Source organism: Vanacampus margaritifer, chromosome 9 (assembly GCF_051991255.1).
Source record: "Vanacampus margaritifer isolate UIUO_Vmar chromosome 9, RoL_Vmar_1.0, whole genome shotgun sequence".
Lineage (NCBI taxonomy): Eukaryota > Metazoa > Chordata > Actinopteri > Syngnathiformes > Syngnathidae > Vanacampus > Vanacampus margaritifer.
Genome location: NC_135440.1, coordinates 10,685,002 through 10,712,937, shown reverse-complemented (window position 1 = coordinate 10,712,937; position 27,936 = coordinate 10,685,002). Strand labels below are relative to the sequence as shown.

Here is a 27,936-nt window from a genome sequence, read left to right as displayed (position 1 = left end):
TACTATGACCTCTTTCGTCCAGTGGTTTAACCCACCAACTCTGTACACCCAGTAACAAGTGACTAACATGAAATTATAGTCAAAAAGTAGGTTCAAGTGTTTATTTGAATTGAGGCAAAGGTTTTTATTCCTAAGTACAAAGCACATTTAATATTAAAAGTTCAAGTACCACTTATTGTCACAACCACCTAAGTGGGGTGAAATTCTTTCTCCGCATTTGACCCATCCCCTGAGAAGAAAAATCCGCTTGTTAAAACGGCTCACCTGTTTTCTGTGTTTGGTCATGTAACGTTTATGAGTTGAGCCCTTTAGCCATGAAGTCAATTTTTAGTCAATAGCGTGTGGCAATATCGCGACACTTACATGGATAAAAGGGGACAGATTTTGCTACTGAATTCATATTCCATAATGGCTGTATTAATCAGACTACCGTGTTTAGACTAGTGGTGTTGATAGAACATACTAGAAATAAAGAAAATATTTGATTTGACTTCTCCTTTAAAACTGCACTTAACTATATATATATATTTTTTTTTTAACCTTATTCAATTAAAATGTATTGCGCATAAATACAATTTTAATAAACTATATACCCCAATACATTTGGAAAGTCAAACCTGTATTTAAATGTTAAATACAACTACATTTAGCAAAAATATTGTTCAGGATTCTTTTTAAGCTGAAGCTACTGCAACTTTAAACACAGCTTGAACATTCAATTCAGTGATACTTTCACGTACCACTAGAGCGCATGTGTCAAACTCAAGGCCTGGGGTTGTTTCCTGCATTTTTATTGATTTATTTACAATTATCCCCCCCACCACCACCACCACCACCAAATTCAATTCAATTCTCTGTTATTATACATAAGAATCAATTCCTGAGACACTTGTGTCAATGAAATGAAACGGTGATGTGACTATACAGTATTTTTATGGTTTTCATAGCCATAAGGGCCTATGAAAAAACAACAACTATAATGTAAACTGAGACAAAAATAAGTTTTAGGAGCCCACACGAAACCACAATTTGAGAACTACTCTAGGCTGGTTTTATATCTATTTGTTCTCCATGTGACCCTCAAAGTACACCAGATTGATGCATTTCAATTAATACTGAAAAAAAATTCTAAAATTTACTGTGGATGGGCACTTAGAGACCACCTTCCCCCCCGATCGTGTCAATGTGCAACCCCCACCTCATCAACTATAGTTGTGCCATGCCCTCAGGGGGTGCTATTGAAATATTTTTGAAATGATAATGAAAATAAATTTGCTCAATAAATTTCATTTCTACAATGAGTCAGATGGATTGGCCCACGCTGTTGTCATATGCATAAAATACGATCAAAGCCACCAAAATCCCGTTGCGCCAAAACTTAGACCTGCTTTTAGCTAGTCTAAAACCTGACCACTGTCATGTTTGGGTTCTGTTTTCTTTGTGTGTCTCCCTTGGTCTTGTCTAAGTGTAATCTTACCCTTCCTCATGTGAACCAATCAGTGCCCTCAGCCACTTGTGTCTTGCCCCAGGTGTGTGTTGCTGTGTCGTTAGCGTCTGTGTTTTTAGTCTCCTGTCTCCCCTCTGTCTGTGTTGGTTCATTGTCTTTTCCCATGTCATGCTGCCCGTTTTTGCCTTGTTGTCCCCCCCCCCATGTTTTGTTTTACCTTGTAGTTTGGAAGCTCGCTTTTTGTTTTATAGAAATTAAAATCCCTTTTTTTCATCATTTGCTGCATCCTTGCCTGGCTGTTTTTGCTCCCTGCATCTGGGTCCTCCAACAAACCGCACCCGTTCTGACAACCACATTACTAAATGAAACAGTGGCATGTCATCGAATACGCCGGAACATCCATCGAGGGGTAACGCAGTCGGCCAAGTTCCCAAACATGGTAAACTAAACTTTTTAGAATTCAAAATAAAATAATTAAAAAGTATTCATATATGGTATATCCTTACTGATCTAAACAAGCCTTTTACAAACATAGTCAGTATTTTGGCAAATGTAAGTCTAAAATGGACTACCCATCTGACATCCGTCCTCATAATCCCATCCCGCCTTCATCCACAAAATTAAGAACAGCTGGATTATCTGCAGGTGACTCAACTGATTTAACTGAGGCCATTCGCATCATCCCAGTCTCCATATACTTGTGTAATGTGCTGTAGTAGTGGTCTTTGGTGCTGAACTTGTAGAGCATGGAGATCTTCGCCCAATCTTTGTTGGAAGGAGTGATGACATGTCGGGGCGTTGTCTGTTTGAAGAAACTTTCCAGGTTTCTCTCTGCTAGTTCTTTGGCATGTATCATGCTGTAGGAATCCATGAGGTTGCTCTCCTCCTGAGAATAAACCCTCCAGAATTTTAGCTGCAGGTAGCTGACGGGCGAGGTGCATCGGGCCAAACAGGTCAACAAAAGGTTGGACAACATGACAGATGCAATCAACAGCCAGCCAATGATCTGTGACACAAGACACAATATGTAGAACAAGAGGAAATTGAAATAATTACATGGAGCTGTCAGACACAAGGCACTGTTACTGCAAATATCATAGACAACTCAAATTGTTTCAAAAGTGCTATTTTGTATTTGTTATATATTTAAAATAGGGTGTCAAAATTAGTGCGTTAATTTTGACTTAAAGTTCTTTAACACCACAAATTTTTTAAAGTGCGATTAATGACCGCCCCTTCTGTACTAGGGGAATTCCAGGTGCAATGCAGCAGAGACGTTCATGTCAAAATTTAGCAGTAATACATTTAATAATAATAATGCATATATCTGTGGAGACTGGGGTCAAGTTGTATTTTACAATTTTTAAAATGTGCAGAATTTCACAAGTTACTTTATGTTGAAGATTAGATAGCTATTAATATGAAAAGAAAAATGCGTTGAGAAAATGCAATTATGCCAGAAAAATGACCTCAATACAAATCAATATCACACTCGTTTTTTACAGTACAGTACATATTTTTTATTTTAACTCAATGTTATGAATTATGAAATTGCTGTATCAATGGCTAAAAGAGCATGCAAACTAGAACAGATATAAAACTTGCGATTAATCATGAGTTACCTATTAAAGTCATGCGATTAATTACGATTAAAAAAATTAATCGCCGGACACCCCTAATTTAAAGTATTATTATTTTCTCAAGTATTGTTTTTTTCCATATACTTTTGCATACACTGTACTGCAAATCCTCATGTTTCAAGGATGAAATGCCATTTGATGCTGAGCAACGCTTTGGAGTACATGAAAACTGACCTGTGAGTGAGCCCTGAGGGTGAGCAGGACAGCTTCTCTGTCACTGACACTGCTGCCTCTCCCACAAGGGAACCTGTGGAGTTCCTTTCGACACTCGACCAGAGAAGTAGAAGTAGCACCTCGGCAGAGACGCTCACTGTAATCACTCACATTGACACCTGTCATTGCGCACTCAAAGTAGCTCCCGTTTAGCAGAGCCACGGCTATCCAGCTGGATGGTGCCACCAGGGCTGTGGTGCTGATCTGAAAGATTATCTTCACACAGTGACACATCCTCTTCCAGCAAGACAAATCGGTCCCACGTTGGCAAAACCCTGTCATCATCTTCCACATTTTCTTGCTTAAGATGTAAGCCAGCAGTAGCAGAGCCAGAGCAGGTACCAGCAGGAACACCATGCCGTACATGAAGTTCAGCTCATTGCAGGGACATCTGAAGAGCACCGAAGAGAAGATCTGCTCTCCTCCAGCTGTCAGCAAGGAGACTAACCCAAAACCGAGGTTAGTCTGTTTGTTGGCAATCTTCAGAACAGTATTAAACTTATCCATCTCTGACTGCCGTGTGTTTTTTTTTTTTGTATGAATAAGAGTGTGGCATCACCACTCAGTCTTCTTCCTCCACCCTCTAAAACCACCAACACCCACAGGTGTCAGCTATCTAGCAATGGGTTATTCATGGGTATATAGTTACAGCAACGTTACAATTCATGATCAAATGTTGTCACAGGAAGTTTGGATGAACGTAAAGCAAGGTAATAAACATAAGTGGATATAGAAGTATTAGCTCCTCTGCAGAGGTGCACCGTGCACTTACAACAATTTTATAGAAAATTATCCATAAACAATGCCCTTCCTACTATGCCTTTGTCATTAATGTTTTGTTGTGGGTCAGTCAAGTTTAAAAATATATATATATTTATTTATTTTTCTTTTTTTATCGTCTGATCATCAATTGGCCAAGAAAACAAATCATATGACGAGACCAGCTCCATTGATTATTTTTATTTAAAGTTACTGATAAATTATTGTTTACAATAATTGAATATTTTGTTGTTTCAAGTCTGACGATAATCTTATGCAAATGTTCCAAACCTGTTTTGTGCTTTTATTCGAGTACTGAATCTTTTTGTTGTTGTTGTTGTAATTTTACTCCAATCCGTAGAGGGCGCTGGTTTGTTCTTACGGCGTAGTTGCAAACTGACGCCTACCCACAAAGAAGCATATGAATTGAATCGCGACAGATTTTTTGTTCTATGCTGAACACATTGGACACTAACGATTACATTATTTAAGTGTATTTAGCAAATAATCCGAACCGACAGTTTATTTCGTTTTACGTGCAGATTGAGCATCTCTATCTGAAGTCAGAAAGATCAAAACATGGCAGAAAACACAGGTAAGGGCATTGGTTAACATTAGCCAGTTAGCAAGTCGGAGGAGTTGAACTAGCATTTCAACTTGGATCTAATCCTTGAAAAGATAGACTTCGATACTATTTATCAGTCCTCTGAATAACATTGTGTATTTGATCGCCAATGTTACCGTTTTCGAAACGAAAACAAATATGTGTTATAGTATGCAGAGCTCTTTAGCTCCGTAGCAGTTCTGCACCTCGTCAGTTTTCACCTTCGTCGTTTGCTGCCCTACCAAATGTTTTTAAGAATATTTGCAAAGATGAAACTACTTGCCGGCAACCTTAAATACTTAACAGAGCAATTTGGAGCGTCTCCCACAGAATATAAAATCACCTGGAGCCAAAACCATTTTGACATCTAAAGTAATGATAACACTGCGTACCTCGTTAAAAAAAACTTGTATTGGTAAAAACAAATATAATACTAACTAAACTAATAATGAAATTATAGCGTTTCACGTTTTTGAAGATGGTTCATTGCTAGAGAAAAGAAAAGCATGTACGACTCTGATTGGTCATTCGCGAGTCATTCACTTGGCGTGGTTCTTGCCTAGCTTCAGCCCCTTCTGTGTCTTTTCACGAAGTTTTTATTTTGTTTTGCCACCGAAGATAGGCTGCTATTGGCATTACCGACCTAACCTGCTGTTATCGGCATTACCTGCCTGACAATAACCATCAGAGCATATAGGCTTTTGTCAAAAAATTTAGTTAAAAATTATTTTAAAAAATACTTTCTGAGTGGGATTCGTACCCGTGACCTCACACTTATGTGGTGAACGCGTTAACCTCGATAGTACTATGGGATTCGTACCCGTGACCTCACATTTATGTGGTGAACGCGTTAACCATGATAGTACTAAGTGGCGAGTTGCTGGTCACAGCGAAATATCCACTTCGTTTCAAATAACTGCTTCTGCTTTACGTCATTATTTTATCACATGCAGTCAACTGTAAGCCTGACTATAAAGGACAATGCTTGCAAAATAATAGCCATTAAAGTATTTATTTTACCTGGTATATGTTTTGCTCCTTTAAGACGGGGGGTTGGTGGCATTCGTGACGTACTATATTTTGACCGCAAAAAATAAATAAAAATGCTTTATTTTAGTGTTACAGAATCAACATAATCTTCAAATGAAGAAAAAATAACAAATGTAAAATCGAATACTAATTGAAGACCCTTTATGCTGTACGCTGATTCACAGCGACTGTCCTTCCCAAGCCCAGATAAAAATGGAAGAGGGTGCATCGAGTGTAAAAACCGTGCCTAGCATATCATGCGAGTCACTCGCTGTGACAACCCCAGACAGGGAAAAGCCAATTGTCCCTTTTTCTTCTTCGTAAAAAGCCCTTGGGCATTACTTATTTTGCAAAGACATAGTGAGCCATACCAGATGGATGAAGGAGTCATTTGCAGCTCTGGACTACGGGTTGCCTTCCTTTGTTACTGTAGGTGTAGGTTCAAACTTCATAGGCATTTATCGGGTTCTTTGTGATGACACTAAACAACGCAATATAGCCATTTCAGGTTGATTTGGATGAAAACGATACATTAGATTGATTACATCAAGACAAGCAACCGTAATTTTGCACTTTTTGACACATTTATTCTTTCTGATCAGAGCAAAACGAGGCCAAGCATGACAACTCGTCACCTGGAATGACAGACCACGAAAAAGAAATGGCAGCCAGTGCATATGAATCGTTTATGGTGAGTGTTCACATTTAAATTTTAATGAACCATTGGAGTGGATCCTGCTATTCGCAGGGGAATAGAGACCAGGTCAACATGTAAATAGTAAAAATCTGCATATAATTGATGCCTATTTTAAAGGTCTTTTGGGTCGAGGCCAGGGGGGGGACTCTTTTTTTTTTTTTTTTAGTTTTTTTTTCTCCTTTTTTTTAACCTCAAAATTTTTGGGGAATTTTAGTTTTTTTTTCTCCTTTTTTTTAACCTCAAAATTTTTGGGGAAAAAGGGATAAACCTCATAAGTGTTTTCTATGGGGGGAAAATCCAAATGATTGAGATATCTGAACTTTTTTCTTTTTTTTTTTTAATATGTATTTGATAATTAAGTTAGAGCCTTTCTCTCTCATTGTGGCTTGACTGCCACAATGATGAATATTGGCAATATTATTTGGCTTATATCGACCATTATTTCAGTAAACTTACATTTACTCAACTCAGGATTTTTATTGAGCATTATGGCATAATTTGATATTCGGAGGCATTCCAACATGTATTTAACTACAAACGTGCGCCAATGATACACTTACTCTGTGACATCATCGGTTTAGGTTTGCAGATAGATGACTGTGACTGAGTGAGTCACTGTATGATACATTCATGAATGAGCCTGGTCAATGGATTTGTGCTAATATAAAAAAGCTAAGTCAGAATCTCATGTTAACCAATTTGAAAAATAAAAAATTGAGTTTTTCTGTTACATCTTTGGCTTTGAATGGAATGTAACGTATTCCTCAATCAGATCATCATGCCTATACTGTTTTCGCAGGCTGGAAAATACGACGAGTCTTTGAGACACCTTGAAGCTCTGCATGAATTAAATAAAGAGGACTACAAGATCGCTTTGAATAAAGCTATTGTAGAGTTTTACAAAAGTGGTCAGACTACCACAGGACACCTTAAGCAAAGCCTAATGGCAATGAAGACCCAGGTAAGTGATTGTGGATCCATATTTCTTCAGATCCTTTCAGCTTATTATGTTAACTTAACATAACAGCACTTTTTGCCTCTGGAAATCATCCAGGTTCACACAGCCACCGAAGATGTCGATGGGTTGGATGATGTTGAAAATAGTTTGTTGTACTACAATCAAGCCATTATCCACTATCATATGCGACAATACTCAGAAGCAATTTCTATTGGAGAGAAGCTCTATCAATTTCTGGAACCGTTTGGTATGTTGTGGTGAAATGGCAATACGATTTCATGTGTTTTAAAATGTTTGCGATATGTAACGTAACGCTATTATCGAGTCGTGCTTTGTAATGTCGACATCCAGTTTGGCATGGAGTCATTCTGTTATTTGTCCTAGAAGAGAAGTTTGCTCAGGCTGTGTGTTTCCTGCTGGTGGATCTGTACCTGCTCACGTTCCAGCCAGAGAAGGCCCTCCACCTGTTGGCTGTGCTCGATAAGCTATCGGTACAAGGAAGCAACAAGAACGGCAAAGGAGAGGTACTCAATTTAAAAATTGAAAGTCACAACTTCATAATTTTTCTAATTAAAGTGGAACTCAGATGCAAAGTATTCAGTAGTCTATCTGACTAATGAAATATTATGCCCACCCATCCCTGGTTGATAGCTTTAATGCTAACATTTGTAGTATTGTGGAAGGGTCTGAATGCTGTAAAAAAAAAAAAAAGTTCTATAAGCTTTAACTACGTTTTTTTGATTCCAGAACAACAAAAATAGTGGGAACCAGAAGGCAGAGTTTTCAGCCATGATCGAGGCAGCTAAATCAAAGATGCACCAGGTATGCTAGCCAGAGGAGCGCTAGGCTAGCCTCCATAATGACTCCTCTTCTCCCTTTACAGTACAAAGTCAGAGCCTACATTCAGATGAAATCCTCCAAAGCGTGTAAAAGGGAAATCAAGTCAGTGATGAACACCGCAGGAAATGTGAGTCTCTTTCTTATTATCACACTAGCCAGAACATTATCTGTTGGTCTTGTCACAATCAATGTTGTAATCACTAGAGTACACTTTGAGGTCACTATTTTCTAGCTGCTAGCGCGCTAGCTTCTCTCCTAGCTCTGGAGTCCATTGAGAGTCTGTGGCAAAGAGACAGTCTAATGTGTATTTATTTCCTGTAGTAAAAGCACAGGTGCTTGACATTAAGGAACACATTATCAAGATTTGTAAAATGCTTGAATTTTGATTTGAAGTAATCAGGTTGGCTTAATAAAAGAACTATATGACTGAATCGTTTAACTCGTTAGACAGGGAAATAATGCATATATTAAAAAACTAACCGTTTTCCTGTACTTCTAGCTTCTATTACGAAATTGTGTTTGTTTACAGATACTATACTGTACTAGTATCACTTAACATGTTAAATAAAATACAGGGGTCCTCAGTTTACGGTGTTCCCAACATTTTGAGGTGAGGGTTGGCGTACAATAGTTGTATAGCGGCGTAAGAATGCGTCTTGTGACACAAGAAGGCACACCAGGTCACCACTGTACTTCCTTTGTTTAATTAGTTTTATATTTATGGTTCAGATGTGTTGTTTTTATACAAATATTTACTGTATTTTGACTACAGAGGACCCCTGCATACTCGTGGTTTGGCACCTGTGGATTAGCATATATTTTTTGGGGTTTGTTTTGGGTTGGGTTCCCCTTTTCCCCTACATATTAACTTAGTTTTTTGAAGAATTTGGGGAGTTTTAAAACTTGCTAAAACCCCACCCACCCTGTCTTTGCTCTTATTCCTGTTCCCGGTCAGTCTGCACCATCACTATTTCTTAAGAGCAACTTTGAGTATCTGAGAGGGAACTACCGGAAAGCAGTGAAGCTGCTCAACAGCTCCAACATAGCAGAACACCCCGGACCCATCAAGACAGGTGACTGTGACTGTATTTGGCCTCTTCTGACTCCCTTTGTCTGCTAAGCTTGGATTTATTGTACATAACGAAATTGTTTTAGCATCTGTGTTATATGAATCTGCATTTTGGCTTTTTTTTTTTTTTTAATTCTCTTCTGTCCCACCCAGGCGAATGTGTTCGGTGTATGTTCTGGAACAATCTTGGCTGCATTCACTTTGCGATGGGGAAACATAATCTTGGCATTTTCTACTTCAAGAAGGCATTACAAGAAAATGACCACACTTGTGCACAGCTCGGAGATGGCGGCAATGGGCAAGGTGAGTCAAAGAAAGTTGGTTCAGTTGGTATATTTATATATTCGAGGTTGCAACGGCGGTCAATGATTGTGTATGTAACACTTCTTCTACTTTGTAGCAAAGAAATTTACAGGTATCCCCATGTGTGCACTGCTAGCCAACAAACGCTATGAGCTTCTGTATAACTGCGGCATCCAGCTGCTGCACATCGGCAGGCCTCTGGCCGCCTTTGAGTGTCTGATTGAGGCGGTGCAGGTTTACCATTCAAACCCTCGACTGTGGCTGCGGCTTGCGGAGTGTTGCATCTCGGCTAACAAAGGGGTACGTCAAATCAAATTGCCATCATTTCCTTTGGGATTAAGTAGCTGTTTAACCCGACTTTTCAATTCAATTCAATTTTTTCAATTTCATTTTTTTTTATTCTTTAAAAAAAAGAAATACAAAGAGGACAGAATCTGCCCCTGATCAACACAAAATAAATGACAGCAAGCAGGCAAAATGCTTTCAATGTAACAATTAAACAAAATAATTCAACAGCATGACCTTGTGCTATATATATATTTTTCCAATTATTGTGCTTTTATACGCTCCAAAAAAAAAATACAAATAGACTGAGATTATTTAGTTTTATAATCCAGAAACTGACACCTTGAGTTGAAATATGTCGTTGTTTTTGTTTTGTTCTGTATGTAGGTTTGGGGAAAAATATCTGTTCGTCTTAATTTGTACACACTTTCCCTTTTTTTTTAGTTTGATTTGCATGCTAATTGATACAATTTCATGATGGGCTTTGTACATTATTTTAAGGCGGTTAAACTCCATCAATTCATTAATTTCATGTTTTTTTTAAGAGTGAATATATGTGTGTCATGCCTTTTGAAAAAGGATCATATTTAATATGGGTAATACCTTTCCCTAATTTGTCATTGAGACCCTTTTTGTTGTCTTGCAGGGTTCAGAACAGGAAAGCAAAGGTTTACCTTGTAAGAAAGGCACTGTTCAGTCAGTTGTCGGACAGGGATACCATCGCAAGATTGTGTTGGCATCCCAATCCATGCAGAACACCATTTACAGGTTAGTACTAGAGCTCACTATATCATCTTTAATCATCGAATAAAATAAAACAAAATACACACGCGACTTGACCATTTAAACACAATTTTCTTGGTGATCTTTTTTTGATTGACTAAATTGCTCTGTGTGGCAGTGAGGGCCAATCAGCAGCCATCCCAGTAGCCAGTATGGAGTTTGCTGCCATTTGCCTAAGAAACTCTCTGCTGCTGCTGCCTGAACACCAACAGCAGGACGTCAAGATGGAGAACAGCTCCAAGAGCTCAAGTCAGTCCGGAAGCACCGAGAGCGGCAGCGAGAACAGCGATGCCTGCAGGTTGGACATGCGCACACCACGCATACTACAAAAAATTTAGAGAAATAGAAGCACAAATATTACAAAGTCTGATTAGCTGTGTGCAGCAAGTTTTGGATCGGATTTCTTTTGTTCTTATTCCAAACCTAAAGATTGAATTTTGATTGACAAATTGACATTACATTTTCTGTTTAGGCTGTTTTATTTTGCCAGACGGACACTTGTGAAAAAGAAAAACGAAAACAAGCTACAGCGAGAAATGATTGGTACATTTTGTTTTATGTGGGGATTCCCCTACAGTTGTAGCGACATTGCATACACTCTAAAAACAGTTCGGTCAAAAGTAACCAAATTTTGGATCAAAACTGGACCAATCCACTTAATGGGTCAATTTGACCCAACTTTCTGGGTCATTTTATACAAAATGACCCAAGAAAAGGATCTGACCAATATTTATGAGTTGTTTTCCACTAAAAGGCCCATTTCTTGACTCAAAGTTGGGTCAAATTGACCCAAGTAGAGGATCTGTCAATTTTTGACCTGTTTTGAGAGTGTATGATCATTTTCCGAGTAGCAAATATCCAGTGTAAAAAAAATAATAAAAAAAAACATGACTGTGACATGAAGTGATTTGTTTGATGTTTTGTGCAGCCTCGCTAGTGTGAAACGTGGTAATCTGATTGATATTGTGTTTATGGAATGTAAGTTAAGCAGCAGAATTGACCCGTTTTCATCCACCTTGGTGAGCGGCCATTTTGTCACTTGCTGTTGACTGAAAAATGACATCACAGTCGCTCGGGGCTCGGGTAACGACCGATCACGGCTAACCTGTTTTCTGAGTTTGGTCATGTGACGTTTGCGAGCTGAGCCATGTCAGTTGACAGCAAGTGGCAAAATGATTGATAGAAATTTGTGGATTTTGCTGCTTAATATTCTACATAGTTATAATATTAATCAGAATACCTGCACAGTTTTTAGACTAGTTGGGCTGCATAGAAAAAATTGTTTTACTTTGATGAACATCATCTGTCTTGCAGTGGGAAAGGTCAGGAGGCCGACAGGTTGCTTTCTGCGGCGCCGTCATCTCCTCTCAGAAAGCAGGAAGTGGAAAACCTCAGGTAATTGCACTGACGTGACGCATCCGCACCTTTGGCTGTTCAAGCAAACACAGGAGTGATGCCATGTTTAATGTGCAGGTGCTCCATCTTGGCGTGTAGTGCCTACGTGGCCTTAGCACTAGGAGACAACCTGATGGCTTTGAATCACGCCGAGAAGCTGCTCCATCAAACCAAGGTGTCAGGATCGCTCAAGTAAGTTCTGTCGAAGTGCTCCCGGACCTCAAAACCCAACCGCCGTTGACTCGCGACTTGCATCCCCGCCGCCTTCAGGTTCCTCGGTCACCTCTACGCGGCCGAGGCCCTCATTTCGTTGGACAGGATCTCCGATGCCATCGCGCACCTCAACCCGGAGAATGTCGTCGACGTGTCAATTGGGGTGCTGACCAGTGAGCAAGACCCAGGTGTGCTGTGTTTCCCTGGCTCATGAATTTTTTTTTAAAAGTCATTAAAATGCTATTGTGAAAATTAAGCCTTAATTGGCATTGAAAAGCATTCAATACATTGCCCAGAAGCAGGAATTAAATTAAAACACCATTGCTAGGCTGCCGGTTAGCAGTTAGCGCCGAGCTAGGTTGATAAAGCCCTCAAACGGGCCGACAGGCAAGTATATGCCCGCCTTGGCACTTAGTCACATAAGGCATATTTTATTAGACAACTACTTTGTCTAACATTGGGTTCGTTTCTGGCTCGTTTGCAGGTGAGCTTCGTTACTAATGCCAATGCGCATCGGAATTAAACTTCAAGTGAAAGGCAAACAATGTTGTCACTATAACACAGTTCAACAATAATAAATATGATAAGAATATGGAGACCGGGGCCTAGTTGTAATTTACAATGAACAAAATGGGCAGGAATCAATTAATTACATCATATTTCAATTAATTTGCTCTTAATTTGAAAAATTTACTCTTTCTGTCACCAATGTCCAACATGAAATGCTAATGCCACTTGGTGGCAAAAAAACAACACAAATCTGACTTGATGTTTTACACTTCTTTTAGCTTAACTACAAATAACTTTATAAATCACTTCAAAATTAACTACCAATGAACTAAAAGATACCGTAGTTGCATGAGGTAAACGTACATAAACTTTAGAAAGTGTAGCCAAACAGTTTTGCACACCCTCTTAAAACTGGGCTTGTGGCTCTGTTCAGAAATGACCGGTTGCATTCAAATTCATCCTAAATGAGAGTCAGCACACAGTCACCATTTAATGTCCCGATTAACCCAAAATAAAGTTCAGCTGTTTACAGTACAATTTACAGTTTCTAAAAGACTTCTCTTTTTTTTTTTTGGGAGTTGTACAGGTTATTTTTTTATGAATGTTGGGTGAACTGTTTTGAAATAATTCATCTTGGTCTTCATTTTTAAAATATCTTTAACCCGGCACGTTTTAACAGATCCGGAAATTTTTGGAATCAATTTTAGTATAAATTTTAAGCATTTTAAGCATTGTCTACCAAATTTGAAGTACATCTTGTTTTTCTCAGCAGGTTCTGATAAAGGAGACGAACCCGTCGAATCTTGTGAGTCCATTTTAGTTCTACCCAAACAAATCCAAAAATAACGCAGAATCCTCATAGTTTTAAGGCAGCATATGACACTGACTGGCCATCGTGTGTTTGCAGCAGGCAAGCAGACTCCGCTTTGTTACCCCAGCAGTGTGACTTCAGCTCGGGCCATGATGCTCTTCAACCTGGGCAGCGCTTACTGCTTACGAAGCGAATATGACAAAGCCCGCAAGTGCCTTCAGCAGGTAACCGCAGTTGGCGGTCACATTGCATCCATTGGTCGACATTATTCTTAACTCATTCACTGCCATTGACGGCTATAGCCGTCAAAAATTCATTTTAACTCTTGATATTAGTTTAAAATTTATTTTCCATTTTTGTTAACAAGAGCATGAAAACCTAATTTTTATTTTTTTTACATTTAGAACAAATATAAAATTTGTGATTAATCGGGAATTAACTAGTGAAGTCATGCGGATTTTTAAAAAAAAAAATTAATAGCTTGACGCCCCTAGTTTTTAATAATCTTTTCTTTTTTTTTAATCGCGTCAGGCGATTGTAATTAATTGCATGACTTCAATAGCTACAATATTTTATTTCTAGGTTCTCATACTCTTGTTAACAAAAGTGGGAAAAAAATGTAAATAGAAATAGTTCAAAATAATTTTTGACGTCTATAGCCGTCAATGGCAGTGAATGAGTTAAAAACCCTAGTGTGATATCCAAGTCATTTTGGAATTTTCTCAATTATTTATTTGTTTTTGATGCCCTTTATGGATAATAAAAGAAATAATCGTTTATGTTTATTTTAAGGAAGGACTATTAAAAATTAGGGGCGTCAGGCGATTACAATTTTTAATCGTAATTAATTGCATGACTTCACTAGTTAACTCACGATTAATCACAAATTTTATATCTGTTCTAAGACACACAAAAAATGATAGGTTTTCATACTCTTAACAAAAGTGTGAAAAATTTTAAACTAATAGAAATAGTTCAAATGAATTTTTGACATCTATAGCCGTCAATGGCAGTGAATGAGTTAAAACAAAAATATGGAGTTGGTGTAGTTATTTACTTGCCTGACTTCTACGTAAGCATCATGGGGTTTTGTCTCCAGTGTTTATTTTATTCCTCTTTGCCAGTGTACTGTAGTTTGTTCATTTAATTCCCACATATACAATATAGCTTCCCCATGTTATGCTTCTCAAGATTAGATTGTTCAGATGAACGTACACTTCATGTTTGTTGTCTTTCTCAGGCTGCCTCGATGGTGAACACGAAGGAGATTCCACCTGAAGCCATCTTGTTGGGAGTCTATTTGGAGCTACAGAATGGTCAGTTGCCACCTCCAATTCTAAAACAAAAAGCGTCTGTGAACGTGACAAAATTATTTTTCCCCGTGCAGCGATTTGGTACAGTTATAGTAACGATTTTTTATGTGAAGACACTGATCATGTTAATGGTTTCTGACACTAATCAGGAAACAGATTAATATCAATATGTAACACTTTATTTATTTATTTTATCTCTGCTAATAGTCACATTTTCAATCACTTCTACAAAATTCCTAGGAAATCACAATGTCCTATCATTAGTTAGTTATTTTTAGAACAGGGCTACTCATGTGGTCCTTGGGTGCTACCTGGTGCCCGGGACCACATTAGTGGCCCCTGGCTTCATTCAAATAGTGACATCTAAGGAAAGCTGAACCAGGGTTATTATAGTTGACAAAAACTAATGGGAAAAAAAATAAATAAATAAAATGCTTTTAAAAAATGAAAACTACCAGAAACTTAAGTTCACATTTATAAAACTATAATTATGGCGAAAATGTACTTGTTTTTGTCAATATCATACATGAACTTTTGGGGTTCTTTTCAAATGCATTTATTTTGGTATGACTGTTCGGCTATACAAAACAAGGAAGGTCCAATAGTCATTTGGGAATTTTTATTAAAAAAAAACACACACACACTAAACAAAGCATTTTCATAAAAATAAAAACAAACTTGCTCTAAAAAACAACTAACTGAATTTAAAAAATGATTACAACTAACTGAATAAAAATAAATAAGTCAAAGCAAAATAAAAACTAATTATAAGGAAAAATCCCAAACTCTGGATTTGTGTTATGTAGCCAGGATTTCCGCACGTTTTTGTGCCGAGGCCTGTTGAAAATGCGAGCGAGGCCTCAAAACTCATCACCTGTGTCCACGTCTTCAGGGAATACTCAGCTGGCCTTGCAGATCATCAAGCGCAACCAGCTGCTGCCCACGGCGGTCCAGAGGGTGTCGCCAGATTCCCGCAAGAAACCCATGCATCCCATCCAGCTCCCCTCGCCGTTCACACAAGTCCAGCGTAAATGAGCCGCCATACTCACGTTGACCCCATTAGACCACCGACACGCGCACTCTGAGGAGCTTTGCTATTTATTATGCTTCTTGCCTCAGCATCAGGAGCTGTTTGAAATGCAAATCGGACTGCTGGCCGATGTGAGAAGTGATCATGAACTGAGGCCCGCTGAGGACATATTTTTAATTCATTTTGCCTGTAGGTCCGAATCACAAAATAAAATTTTATTTACTATATGATGACTATATGCGACTCTTTATTTCATGTTTTACACTTGTTTTTTCTGTTCTCATGTTGCAAGACTGTGTTTTATTAACTGTAACTCATACATTTGTCAGTGGATTAAAATCAAACTTCATAAGACATATCTCTCAAAAATGATAATTTAGACTAGCTGCACATTATAGTGTCCGTATGGCCTGGGAACAAATTATGGTCAGTGAAATTGGTTTGGGGGAAAAAAACGCATGCAATAAGGGACTACTGTGGCAACTTTGGCATATCTTAACTTTGCCTAAATGCAAGCCACAACATTGCACAGCATAATACTTTCCAAGCCTGTGAAGGAATTTGAAGGAATTTTGTCCTCTTTGCGTGTTCCAAAAATGAAGATAGGTTTAATGTAAGAAAAATACACCTTTTGCAAAAATGATTTAATAAAAAACAGTCTCTGGACATACAACAGCTTCTGATTTCATCACTTAAAGAACGTGGAATTTCAGAGCGTCAAATGTGCTCTTCTACTGTACAATAGCTTCTTATAGTTAAAAAGACCTCCTCCTTTTCATTTGTAGACTAAACATACTCTGGTACTTTTCCGTCAGCAGATGGCGTAAACAAGGTCAGGTGGATGTTTTTGAGACAGAATGTGTTATATAGTTGAAGGATTTTCCCATAGCAAAATCTCACAAACAAGTTGAACCAAATTTACAGTGGCCGTGACTGATGAAGAAAGTAAAGTGTGTGTGTGTGTTATTTCAAAACTAATTCTGTTTTCATGACCGAGATGTGCGTGTACAAATAAAACAAGGAATTTTGGACCAATCAGTGTATACCAGCCAAAGGAGTATGTGTGTGTGTTTTTGAGACAAATTCTGGTTCAAGGGCTAAATGTGCTTTCGCACAAAACGCTGAGAAGGAACTTTTTTAGACTAAATAATATGACCCAGCTTAAGGCCAGACCATACGAGGTCGACATCATCTGCTCTGCTCAGGACACAAAATATGTCTTATAGGTTAATATGAAGAATTAAAATGTTCATAATGTGTAACAATAGTTGATATATGAAATTAGGTATTAAAAATGTTATAATATCTTTCACCTGCTACCATATTTTTGACCCATAACACAGTTAACCAAATTATTAGATAGACCCGTCTCTTTTCACCATCGCAAACTACAACCACAAAAATCAAAGGAGAAAAAAAGTGTCAAAACTAATTACAGGTATTACATTTACATTACTATAGTATACGTTTCCAGTGTTTCCTCACCTTTATTGAGCTAAGGCTTATTTTACAGTACACACATTAAGATTAAAAAAATATATATAGTATACATAATTACATGTATTTTGAAATAAAGATGGCGATGAGGGATGAACGTTTGTGACGCCAGCAAAAGTGGATTTCATGTCAGGGTTCGTTCAAGGTCTCAGTGTTGAACTAAACGTGCTAATCGTTCTCTAACCAGTCTTAAAAGACCATTAAGACAGTTTAGAGGACAATTAAAAAATGCCGCGACTTTTAACAAACCCTGACGTGAAATCAACACGCAAATGTTCGCCCTTCAGTGGAATACGCAGGCTCGAGTATGAATAAATCATCTGGGCCTGTCTTTCATTTACTTTATGTCTTTCATAGTTTTCAGATCAATTAAGTGTAATTGGGATTATTTCTCAGGGAAACATGACTGATCAGGGACTCTATTTTTTTTCTTTGTGTTCCATTTAAGTGCTATTTTGAAACGTTTTATAGGTTAATATTAATTCCATAAAAAATACGTTTGGCTTTGAATAAATGAAACGGACAAATTCTGCCAAGGGATTTTATGACAACTGTAAATATTGGATGTAGAAAAAGCACAGTATTAAGATTATGTGGCCTTAAATCTATCCAACTACTGTAGAAATCTACATAAGCACACATTCCATCCATTCATTTTTTATGGCGTTTATCCTCATTTGGGTTACGGGTGAGATGAAGCCGGTCCCAGCTGACTTTGGGCAAGAGGTAGGGTGAACCCTGGACTGGTCTCAACCATTCGCACCTTTTGAGGTGAAAAATATGCAATAGAAGGCCTGAGCCAAGATTCAAACCCAGAACATCTCCAAGCAGATATGCCGCTACTACTAATGCACATATTAATTTTGACAAGTCACAATTTCAAAATGTCTTGACTGAATCCAAAACAATCCAATTTAACTTGCTGCAACAACATTTGGTAGTAGAACTGGTGGACGAGTGAGAGAGACAACTAGCCACAGGTTAGTCAACAAGTTGAAAATGGCAACTTTTATTTTGGTGAAAAATACAGGCAGCAATTGACTGGCACGTGTGCCCCAAACAAGTGTGCCAAAGGACCGAGCCACGTGTAGGAGAGTGAAAATAGAACTGAACTGACTTAAGTTGAATTTACATCAACTTGACCGACCGCACCTGAACACAACCATTATTAACTCATTCACTGCCATTGACGACTATAAACGTCAAAAATTCATTTGAACTTATTTTTATTAGTTTTACATTTTTTTTGTCCACTTTTGTTAACAAGAGTATGAAAACCTAGATTTTTTTAATTGTACATTTAGAACAGATGTAAAATTTGAGCTTAATCGTGAGTTAACTAGTGAAGTCATGCGATTAATTACAATTAAAAATTGTATTTTATAATCTTTTTTTTTTTTTATGGCAGTGAATGAGTTAAATTGGTGACCAAGTCATCATGTTTCCCAAATACTCTGGTCAAGTAATAAGCAAACTTTCTATAGTTACAGTTTAAACACACCTCTATTTGGTCATCTTCAGCAAAGAAATAAAGTGCTTCTTATGCAACGATTGATCATTTATTCAAGTCATTGTGAATTGACCGACCATTTTAATACTAACATAAATCTCTCTCTCTCTCTCTCTCTCTCTCTCTCTCTCTCTCTACACGTTCAACAGATGAAGATTCACATTTATAAAGTGCTACAAAATATTTGTAACCTGGCACAAAGCGAACCTCGAAAGGAACCTCAACCTTTCCAGTCCCACGGGATGCAAAGGTCTCCGTCCTGCATAACTGAGTAGAAGTGAGAAGCGCAAATATGGAGGCCCGGCATGAGGGGCGAACGCTGCTCCGACAACTTTTCGCAGCAAAGAATCATCTGGCTGGAGGTGACGCTGGGCTCCTTGGAGAGACCCCGAAGAGAAAGACTCTGGAGACACATTTTCATCGCGGCCGCCTCTTCTGCTTGCAGCCTGCTCGGACGCACACAAAATCGGCCATTAATGAACCTAATGAAAAGAGTTGTGCTCGATTTAGAAATCCCGCTGAGAGGCGTTTCCTCACAATTTTTTACGATGCGTTCGTTGTCTGGCATTGGGCGCCTGACTCTGGAGGAAAGCCTGCAGCTTTGGCGGGTCACAGTTGTTCGGTATGATGAAGTGTCCCATCTCATGAAGACTGGGACTAGAGCGGCCCCTATCAACGATACCAAAGACAAATCACGTCTTCTTCATCAAGAAGGTCCGAGCTAACCATGAAGGGACAAATGACACCGTGTACTTTTCCAGTATCATGTTGAGCCCCTCAAGACTTCTGGGGTGGAGACAAAGCCTCTGCGTTATCAGATTGTTATGGAAGGCGTTAAGGGTGCCGTGGAGCTCTGCAATCGGCTGCACCGGTCCCAGCCCCTCGGCGGGAACCACCTGGATCCCACCCAGGAGGAGACTGATCCTCTCCTTCAGCCACTCGGTGCGCTGCTGCAGGACGCGGAAGGCGGGAAGTTGCTCAAACAGCTGCGAGGCATACGAGCAGAGCAGGTGAGCACATGGGGGGGGGCAACACGCTTCAAATGAGATGCAAGCGCATTACTTTGGTCCACTGATGATGAACATCCGTAGTTCCCAGCATGACATGCCCGGAGGCGTTCATCCCTGATTGGTCGGCGAACACAACAGCGTGGCCTGGAGGGTGACAAGGAAACGATCTGGTTTCATGTTGGACATTGTTTACATGAACAGTACATTTTCCTTTTCAAATTGAGAGCAATTGGTATTTGGAACATGAAACAACTTGTGGACTCCAGGCCATTTTGTTGATTGTGATTTGTGATTTACTACTCAACCATCCCCACAAATACATATACTTTTAATCACATTTATTATTGATAAATTGTTTGTGTTATAGTGACTCTGTTGCACAATGTTTGTATGTAAAATGAAGCATAAATGTTTTTACCATCAATTGTATTTAATTTTTTAAATGCCATTTAAGACCTTTATTTGAGCAAAATCCATCTAATGACTTTTAATGTTTTTTTTAATGACCCTGTGTAGTATGCAGGGTTTCCACTGTATACAGTTTATATCTTAAAAGCAGACGACATGAATTTCAACTCGTGCTATGACGGCCATTTCCCAAACAGATTGATGACATATTAAATAACAAAAACAGTTTTTTACCTTGTAGGTTGCGCATGGCCTCTGGATTCTGCACGGCCAGTCGATTCAGACTCTGAAGCTGAGAGCACCTGTGGGCCACTCCCCAACTGCGCTGCCACCTGCACATTGGAGCTGATGTTAAACTTGCTCAAGGCTGAAGCGTACTCATTCTTTCTCAAAATTAATTGAATGCCATCTTTTCCAAAATAACCCCCCCAAAAATGTATTTTGCCAGTTTGATGTTTTTTTTGCATTCAAAATAAAATGTGAGACAGGTCTGGACTGCTGGCAGGCCAGACGAATGCATGCACTCTCACTATGAAGCCACGCTGTTTTAACACGTGCAGAATGTGGCTCGGCATTGTGTGGCGGAAATAGGCAGAAAAGTCCCTGAAAATGATGTTGATTGGATGTCAGCACATGTTTGCTCCTTTCAGCATTAATGGTGCCTTCACACATGTGCAAGTTAACCACGCCATGGGCACTAACACGTCCTAAAATTGGCGACTTGAGTTTTTGTCTCGCTCTGAGTTTTCATGAGTGTACCTGATGTCAGCCAGGTCAAATTTGTAGCACAGTTCCTTCTTCAACCGTTTGAGTTCATCTCTCCGAGGAAGACTATCATTGTGCTTTTTTGTAGCCTCTGCCTCATTGTTTTGAAGCCACATGCTGAAAAGAGAACATAAGGTACATTTTGATTGAAGTTTATGCGTGAGAGAGCGAAAGCAAAAGAGCGAGACTCCTTTGCAGGATGGGATTTATGTAAATTAGCCAACTGTCTAGATAAGAATTTAACTAGTAAAAAAAAAATACAGTAGACCCAAATACTAAGGGTGGGAATCTTTGAATTTATCACGATTCGATTTCGATTTTTGGGTCTGTGATTCGATTCAGAATCGATTGAGAACAATTTTTGATTCAAAATAATTTGATTGACAATGATTTTTGCTTCAATCTATAGATGTGCAAGGAATTGTAATGATCTACTCCAGTCTGACTCGCTAATGCTAATTAGCGCGCTACTCGCGGCACTTTTATCACTCAAAAGAAACGGCTCCACATTGCAAAAAAACTTTTATTGGAATAATTTGATTGTGACTTTTTCCTTCTACCCTCTAATGTGGCTACAACTTAACAGTGTATTAGACCGCGTGGAACCACACTGCCCCTAAGTGGCCAAATTGGGTACAACATGAACAGCGCTCTAAATAAAGGCACACACACACAAAGGCAAGACAGTATCAAATAATTTAAATAAAATCGATTTTGGGACCTTTAAAATCGATTCTGAATCGTACTAAATGAGAATCGATTTTTTTTATGGCACACCCCTGCCAAATACGTCCCCCTTAATCTACAGTTGATGGTGAAGTGTGAGCCCCGTGTAACTAACCTGAGAGTAGGCTCAACTCTTTTGGCCTGCTGCATCTCCTCCTCAGGGTCTCGGAAGCCAGTGAAGGTATAGTAGCTCTTATCCCACTTGATGGGTCTGTAGAAAGGAATGGCGGCTTCAGCTGGACTTTGGGGAGATTTGGCAAGTTCCTTCATGTGCTCCATGGGCAGACTGCAGGACTTTAACACATTCGTCACTGTGCTCAGGACATCGTTGGTGCGCAAGACAAAGCTCACTGGACGGAACCCTTAAAGCAAGTAAGAATGTTTCAAGCTTCTATAGTAACACAACAGATGGATATTGTGGTCAATATTACTGCCTGAAATCTGCACCTGAGGAAAGGAGGTCTTGCTGCACGTCACTGCTGTCTTTTGTGTCTCTCACATAAAAGGTGAGCTTCATTGGCTGAAGTGAACGTGATCCTGGTTTCAGGAGATTTTCCATATAGCCATTTAAGCTCTTTAAGGAATTTTCATTCACTTCCTGTAAACCACATCAAAACCATGAATGCCTCATGATAGCTTGACCATGCATACAATCATTGGACAAATCCTTCGGTATGGCTTTATTTCGAGGAACCAAATACAAACAAACTCACCACAGCTCTAACGCAAGCAATTTGTGGCTTTTTCCCTCTTCCTGTTCAGTATAAACAGCAGTGTGACAGAATTGATTATGTCAGGGGGTGTCAGTGGGTCAGAACCGGCCTATCAGTGGGTCCAATGTGGCCCATGAGGACAGAAAACAAACTGCAGTTTTTCACTAAAATTAACTGTTGTTGCTAATTTTGTCTACTGAAGGTCACACTGACAACCACTTCAATGACTATTTGAAATTTGGCTGTTAAGTCAGGATTTGATATTTTTTTTTAAATACTCATTTTTGTTGAGAATTTTCTAATTAATCTGCAATAAGAAAAAAACTGAACTATTTTAATCTTTCTTATTAGTCCATGAACATTTTGGTCCTGCCCACTTTAGATCAAATACGGGTGAAAGTGGCCCCTGAAATAATGAGTTTGACACCCCTGGTCTAAGTAGCAGCTGGCACAGACTTTGTGTTGATGAGCAACACAAAATCTAAACTCGAGTCTAAAGTCAAAACTACTGCTTCAACATTGTGGAAATTTGTCAGTAAATTTACAGAAACTTTCCAGTAAAATTCTGTAAAATTTAGAGTACATTTCCATTTCGGAAATACTCCCAATAGGAAACTATTCATGAGAATTCCAAGTAGGGCCTGAAAATGGCTGGCACTGAAACAGTTTAACTAAAAATTGATGGTAATTCAATAAAAACGGATCGAATAATATCAAATCCGAAATATTAACACAATTATCAAATATTATGATTTCTCATAAACTATCATCCAAATTGATTGCTCTCCTAATGAAGTCAATTCCATGAAAAGTTTGACAAGTGTTTTTCCGACTAATTCTCACCACCTGTGGGACGAAAGTGAAATATTAAGTTTGCTAAGAAAACAACAAATATGTCATTTTTTTATTTGCACAAGAAATGGCTGAAAGAAATGCATAGAACATTGTGTTTTCTCTTTCCTCGATACAAGTTAACCTTGACCCCTTTAATTAAAATCTTTGGCATCGCATGGTGGGGGTGGGGCCAATATAACGTTTGAGAACCACTGCATTCATTATTATATCAATATCAAGATCATAGCTTGTCTAAGTCTATAAAGCAAATCACTATTGATTTGTGGCATGGTCAACCTTACAGGTGCATGAACGGCTGACTTACCCGCTCCCTGGGATATTGACCAAAGAAATCAGGATGGACGGCAAAGTAAAATGGTCTGAGAGCATTGACGGCGTCTGCTCCGGACAGAGCTCTCTGCAGGAATAAATGGGTGGCTGCGTGTTTTCTTTCCAGCCTACAAAAAAAAAAACATGTACAGAGCAACTTTTTTAACAAGTAGCATTGAAATACTAAACACACATTTTCTCTTTAGCTCTTTACATATTTTCCTTATTTCTTTCAATTCTAGTACAATATAGACAAGTACAGTAATATACATTAATGTGTCAACATCTCCAAAAGGAAGTGCTTTTCTTAGCAAAATATTCTTTCACCTTGTGATGTTTTGAGTTCTATGATACCATAACATGAGCCGGCTTACTACATTGATTGATTTTTTTTTATATAGTGCTTGGTGTCATAAGGTCACAGGTAATTGGAGCCTAACCCAGCTGACTTTGGATGAAACGCGGCATACATACTAGACATGACACCAGCTAATTGTGCAGCTCTTGCGCAATACACACAGTTGTAATTATAACCACATAGAACTTCATGAAGAGTCAGAATAATAGTTGCATGCTTCTCACATTGCAAAGGGACGTTAAACAAATAAGGAGTAGAGACATATAACTCATTCAAATCCAAGAATTTATAAATACATTTTTAACTCTTTCACTGCCATGGACGTTAAAAGACGTCAAGTAAAAACCTACGGAGGGCCGCCAATGACGTTAAAAGACGTCATCCAATTTTTTTTTTTTTTTTAAACGGGTGAAGGAAAGCCTTGCCCAGCTTTGGTGAAAGTTTCAAGCAGATCTAGTTAGCCTAATGACTATTTTTGGCCCCTAGAGGGCAGCAATGACTCTCTTTTGACAAGATTGGATAGGCGTCAGCAGAAGACGTGAGGCGGAGCTAGAGGGGACAATGGCTGGGGAAGGGAAGAGAACATGGCGACCGGTTTGCAAGCAGCTCACGCTAGAGCAGTTTTTTTCAAAGACGAAAAGCATCGACCAACGCTAAAGAGCACATTGATGACGACGATGATCATCATCAATGATGATGATGGTGACTCCGAGGTTGGAAGCGTTGACGCGGCAGTAGAAGACGTGAGGCGGAGATAGATGGCTGAGGAAGCAAATAATGGCGGTTGCAAGCAGCTCACACTTGGGAATTTTTTTCAAAGACGAAAGGCATCGACCAACGCTAAAGAGCACATTGATGACGACGATGATCATCATCGATGATGGTGACTCCGAGGTTGACGCCGAAGTTTGAAGCGCTGACGCGGCTATGACGACGTCATAAAGGTTCACGGGCTAGCGATGCTAACACCGGAAAACGCGGAGCACAACCAAGCACGCTCAGGTGGACGTTCAATTGGACGACAAAGAGTACCCCGAGTCCAATGCATATTCATCGGAGTGGGTACAGTCTGCTACTTGCTATTCCCCAGAAAAAAAGGCCGTCAAGAAAGTGTAACGTCTGCACGCGAAACGGACAATCGAAGTGAAACGTATCTGTTGTGCAAATCCTGCTCCGTCTCCTTGCACACAGGGCAGTGTTACAAAAAAAAAAGAAGAAAAACTGTATTTGAAACATCCACATAATTGTAAATAGTACCACAGTTGCACACATTTGTAAATAGTTTGCCAAATTGTTTTGTCAAATTGTTACTGTTGAATGGAAATAAACATATTTTGCAATCCAAAAACACTTTTTCATTGTTGGTGGTGGTGTATTACAGAAGTAAAGCACTATTTAGGTGTTTGTGGCATCATTCATGGACAAAAAGAAGTGTACAATTCACTAGAGTGCATGAAATAACATCGTTTCACAAAAAGCTCCTTTTCTCCGCTTTTTGTTTCAAAACAGAGCATTTCGGTGAAACTAACCATTTTCTATTGTTGATTACTGAAGAACAGAATAAGGTAGAAAGGTTTTTTTCTGATGAAAGATGAGAGTTCAATCTTTCATTTGGTAGTATGTGTGTTTCCATAGTCCAAACACAACATTTTCTGTGGACCTTGAAAGATCAGTCAAAATGTTTAAATCGGCTGGCACTGGCGACATCCCGTTTCTGAAAACGTCTGGCAGTCAAAGAGTTAATACTTCGTCCTTCACTCCCAAAACATATTTATACATTTGTTTACTTTTTTTGTGTGTGCAAGAGCATACAGAAGGCTTTGATGCACCTTCTGACCTGAAGGGGTAGCAAAAAAAAAAACGGCCTGTAGGTGGCAGCAGAGTACAAGAGATCAGCCAGGGCCATGTTGAAACAAGCTCTTTTCCCCAGTGTTTTCAACAGATTTGTGAATAATGATGAAACTTAGCTATATTCTAATGCTAATTGCTGCAAAACGGAAAGAGATACAAATATACGTTTTTTTCCCCCCTGATGAAAGAAGAGACTCTAATCTTCTTTTGGTAGGTCCCATGTCTTTATAGTAATAGAACACAATATTGCGTGAGCCTTGCAAAATAAGTCAAAATCCAGTAAAACGCCCGGGAGCGAAGGGGGTTGCTTCAGTGAAAATGGCTGGGAGTGAATGAGTTAACTATCTCACTACTCTGTCAACTCACTATCAAACACTGAGCCCAAAAACTCTGCAGGAATAATGGATCGCTATTGTGTATTTTAAAATGAGCTGTATGAAATATATTGGTGAAACCTTACATTCAAGATTAAAGTCTACACTCAATCGTTTCTTGTTTTACTTCAAAAACATCCAAATGTATAAAATATATATCATCTTGGCATAAGTGGTGTTCATGTGGCTCTGGTTTTAGTGAAGATTCATTGTTTTTTATTGTTTTAATACCACAGCTGAGTAATCCAACACACCTGATGGTGCAGCGCAGGAGGCAGTGGACAGACATAGCTGATGCCGTGCGTTGAACAGGTGAACTTTAGCTCATGATCTCAGCAACCGCTCCATCAGCAGTCCTGCCAGCAGGAGCAACAGAACAGTGGCTATAAAAAGTCTACACAGAACCTGTTCAAACTCCAGTTTTACTTCCACAGCATCAGAGGGATCTTATTGTGACAGGAATCAGGTAAGTGGTACAAAACAATTAAGGTATTATTATACCATCGAACACAGCAAAGTGGAGACAGTCATCATCAAGTGGACAAAATATAGCATAACAGTACCACTAGCAACAACAGGTCGTCCTTCCAAAATGAATGAAAAGACGAGAAGAATACTGGTCAGGGAGGACGCCAGTAACACTCAAGGAGCTGCAGCAGAAATTTCTGGCACGTAGACGTGACAACAACCTCCTGTCTTCTTTATATGTCTGGATTATGGGGCAGGGCGGAAAGATAGAAGCCTTTATTTTAAAAAGAAAAACATCCAAGCATGCCACTGGTGTGCTCACGTGTTTTCCTATTGAAGACAAAGCATATCAAAGGACATCGACTAAATGCTCAAATTGCTTTTCCTTATGAGTACATTGTGGACAGTAAGCAGTACAATTGTTCATTTTGGGGGTCGAACCTGCTGACTTTCACACTTAAGTCGACCACCTTACCACAACAAAAGTATTCTTAGCTCTTAATAGCACACACAATGTTTAGTCACTTCAAATCAAAATTTTGGAAGTAGAGTACGCTGTAATTAAATATGTCACCTGCGTGAAATTATTATATGTATTTACGAGGTGAGAGAACAAACTCCGTTTGACAATGACAAAGATGTTTAAAAAAACAACAACAAAAAAACACATACGTTCTCCAAATAAAGGCATATGATACATGACCGATATAAGTCCAGTCAAAACAACATTACGTAATGGAGCGACCGTCAGAATGTGATTCCTGTTTGCTGAGAGTTAAACGCGCATTAAGTAAATCATGGCTCCCATGAGCGTCAATAACATTGCTAGCAGTGACACCATTAGAAAGCGTCATCCCTACTGCTGTTAATATATAAGAAACATTTAATTGGTAGTATTAAATGGCAAGTGAAAGACTTGAGGAGGTTAAGTACTGTACTGTGTAGACTCCAGTTGATTGGAGTTTGGTGCTCACTGCTCAAGTTAGCTGCCAGCTGGTTGGAGTCTTCAGTTGTCCCGCTTCTCTTCTTCGGAGAAATATTCGTTCACCCTTTAGCGCCTCCCGCTGGACTGGATCTGGAAGAGCATCCACTGTTGGTCATCAAGTGAAAAGCATATGCACCGCAATTTATCTCTATTATTATGGAATTTTTCTAGTTATTTGTTTTAAGCCCACATGAAACAAGGGTGATCG

At 39.0% G+C, this 27,936-nt stretch overlaps 3 protein-coding genes across 13 annotated transcripts; 1 reads left to right on the top strand and 2 right to left on the bottom strand.

Moving 5' to 3' along the window:
• Positions 1 to 87: 87 nt before the first annotated feature.
• Positions 88 to 6,123, bottom strand: calhm6 (calcium homeostasis modulator family member 6). Of its 3 annotated transcripts, none has more exons than XM_077575709.1 (3): positions 5,684 to 6,123; positions 3,262 to 3,743; positions 88 to 2,453 (listed from the first exon to the last, which is right to left on the bottom strand). In XM_077575709.1, the coding sequence occupies exons 1-3, from the start codon at positions 5,724 to 5,726 to the stop codon at positions 2,037 to 2,039; spliced, it is 942 nt and encodes a 313-aa protein (XP_077431835.1). In that variant the 5' UTR covers positions 5,727 to 6,123; the 3' UTR covers positions 88 to 2,036. The 3 variants fall into 3 exon arrangements, with proteins under 3 accessions (XP_077431835.1, XP_077431836.1, XP_077431834.1); XM_077575710.1 differs by having other exon boundaries at positions 6,064 to 6,106; XM_077575708.1 differs by lacking the exon at positions 5,684 to 6,123 and having other exon boundaries at positions 3,262 to 4,486.
• On the top strand, positions 4,505 to 16,126 carry cnot10 (CCR4-NOT transcription complex, subunit 10). 4 transcript variants are annotated; one of them, XM_077575707.1, is made up of 19 exons: positions 4,505 to 4,654; positions 6,295 to 6,383; positions 7,189 to 7,350; positions 7,444 to 7,594; positions 7,735 to 7,871; positions 8,095 to 8,169; positions 8,231 to 8,314; positions 9,143 to 9,260; positions 9,410 to 9,559; positions 9,657 to 9,859; positions 10,491 to 10,612; positions 10,746 to 10,925; positions 11,942 to 12,022; positions 12,101 to 12,214; positions 12,293 to 12,423; positions 13,518 to 13,550; positions 13,653 to 13,780; positions 14,797 to 14,872; positions 15,762 to 16,126. In XM_077575707.1, the coding sequence occupies exons 1-19, from the start codon at positions 4,639 to 4,641 to the stop codon at positions 15,902 to 15,904; spliced, it is 2,193 nt and encodes a 730-aa protein (XP_077431833.1). In that variant the 5' UTR covers positions 4,505 to 4,638; the 3' UTR covers positions 15,905 to 16,126. The 4 variants fall into 4 exon arrangements, with proteins under 4 accessions (XP_077431833.1, XP_077431831.1, XP_077431832.1 ...); XM_077575705.1 differs by having other exon boundaries at positions 13,515 to 13,550; XM_077575706.1 differs by having other exon boundaries at positions 7,732 to 7,871.
• Positions 16,127 to 18,377: 2,251 nt separating this feature from the next.
• Positions 18,378 to 27,825, bottom strand: tcaim (T cell activation inhibitor, mitochondrial). Of its 6 annotated transcripts, none has more exons than XM_077576638.1 (12): positions 27,677 to 27,824; positions 26,839 to 26,984; positions 26,530 to 26,631; positions 23,688 to 23,820; positions 22,263 to 22,413; positions 21,931 to 22,177; positions 21,084 to 21,206; positions 20,559 to 20,656; positions 19,969 to 20,060; positions 19,660 to 19,892; positions 19,444 to 19,575; positions 18,378 to 19,352 (listed from the first exon to the last, which is right to left on the bottom strand). In XM_077576638.1, exons 3-12 carry the CDS (start codon positions 26,562 to 26,564, stop codon positions 19,127 to 19,129), a joined length of 1,470 nt encoding a protein of 489 aa, XP_077432764.1. In that variant the 5' UTR covers positions 26,565 to 26,631; positions 26,839 to 26,984; positions 27,677 to 27,824; the 3' UTR covers positions 18,378 to 19,126. The 6 variants fall into 6 exon arrangements, with proteins under 6 accessions (XP_077432764.1, XP_077432765.1, XP_077432767.1 ...); XM_077576639.1 differs by having other exon boundaries at positions 27,682 to 27,807; XM_077576641.1 differs by having other exon boundaries at positions 27,718 to 27,736.
• Positions 27,826 to 27,936: the final 111 nt, after the last annotated feature.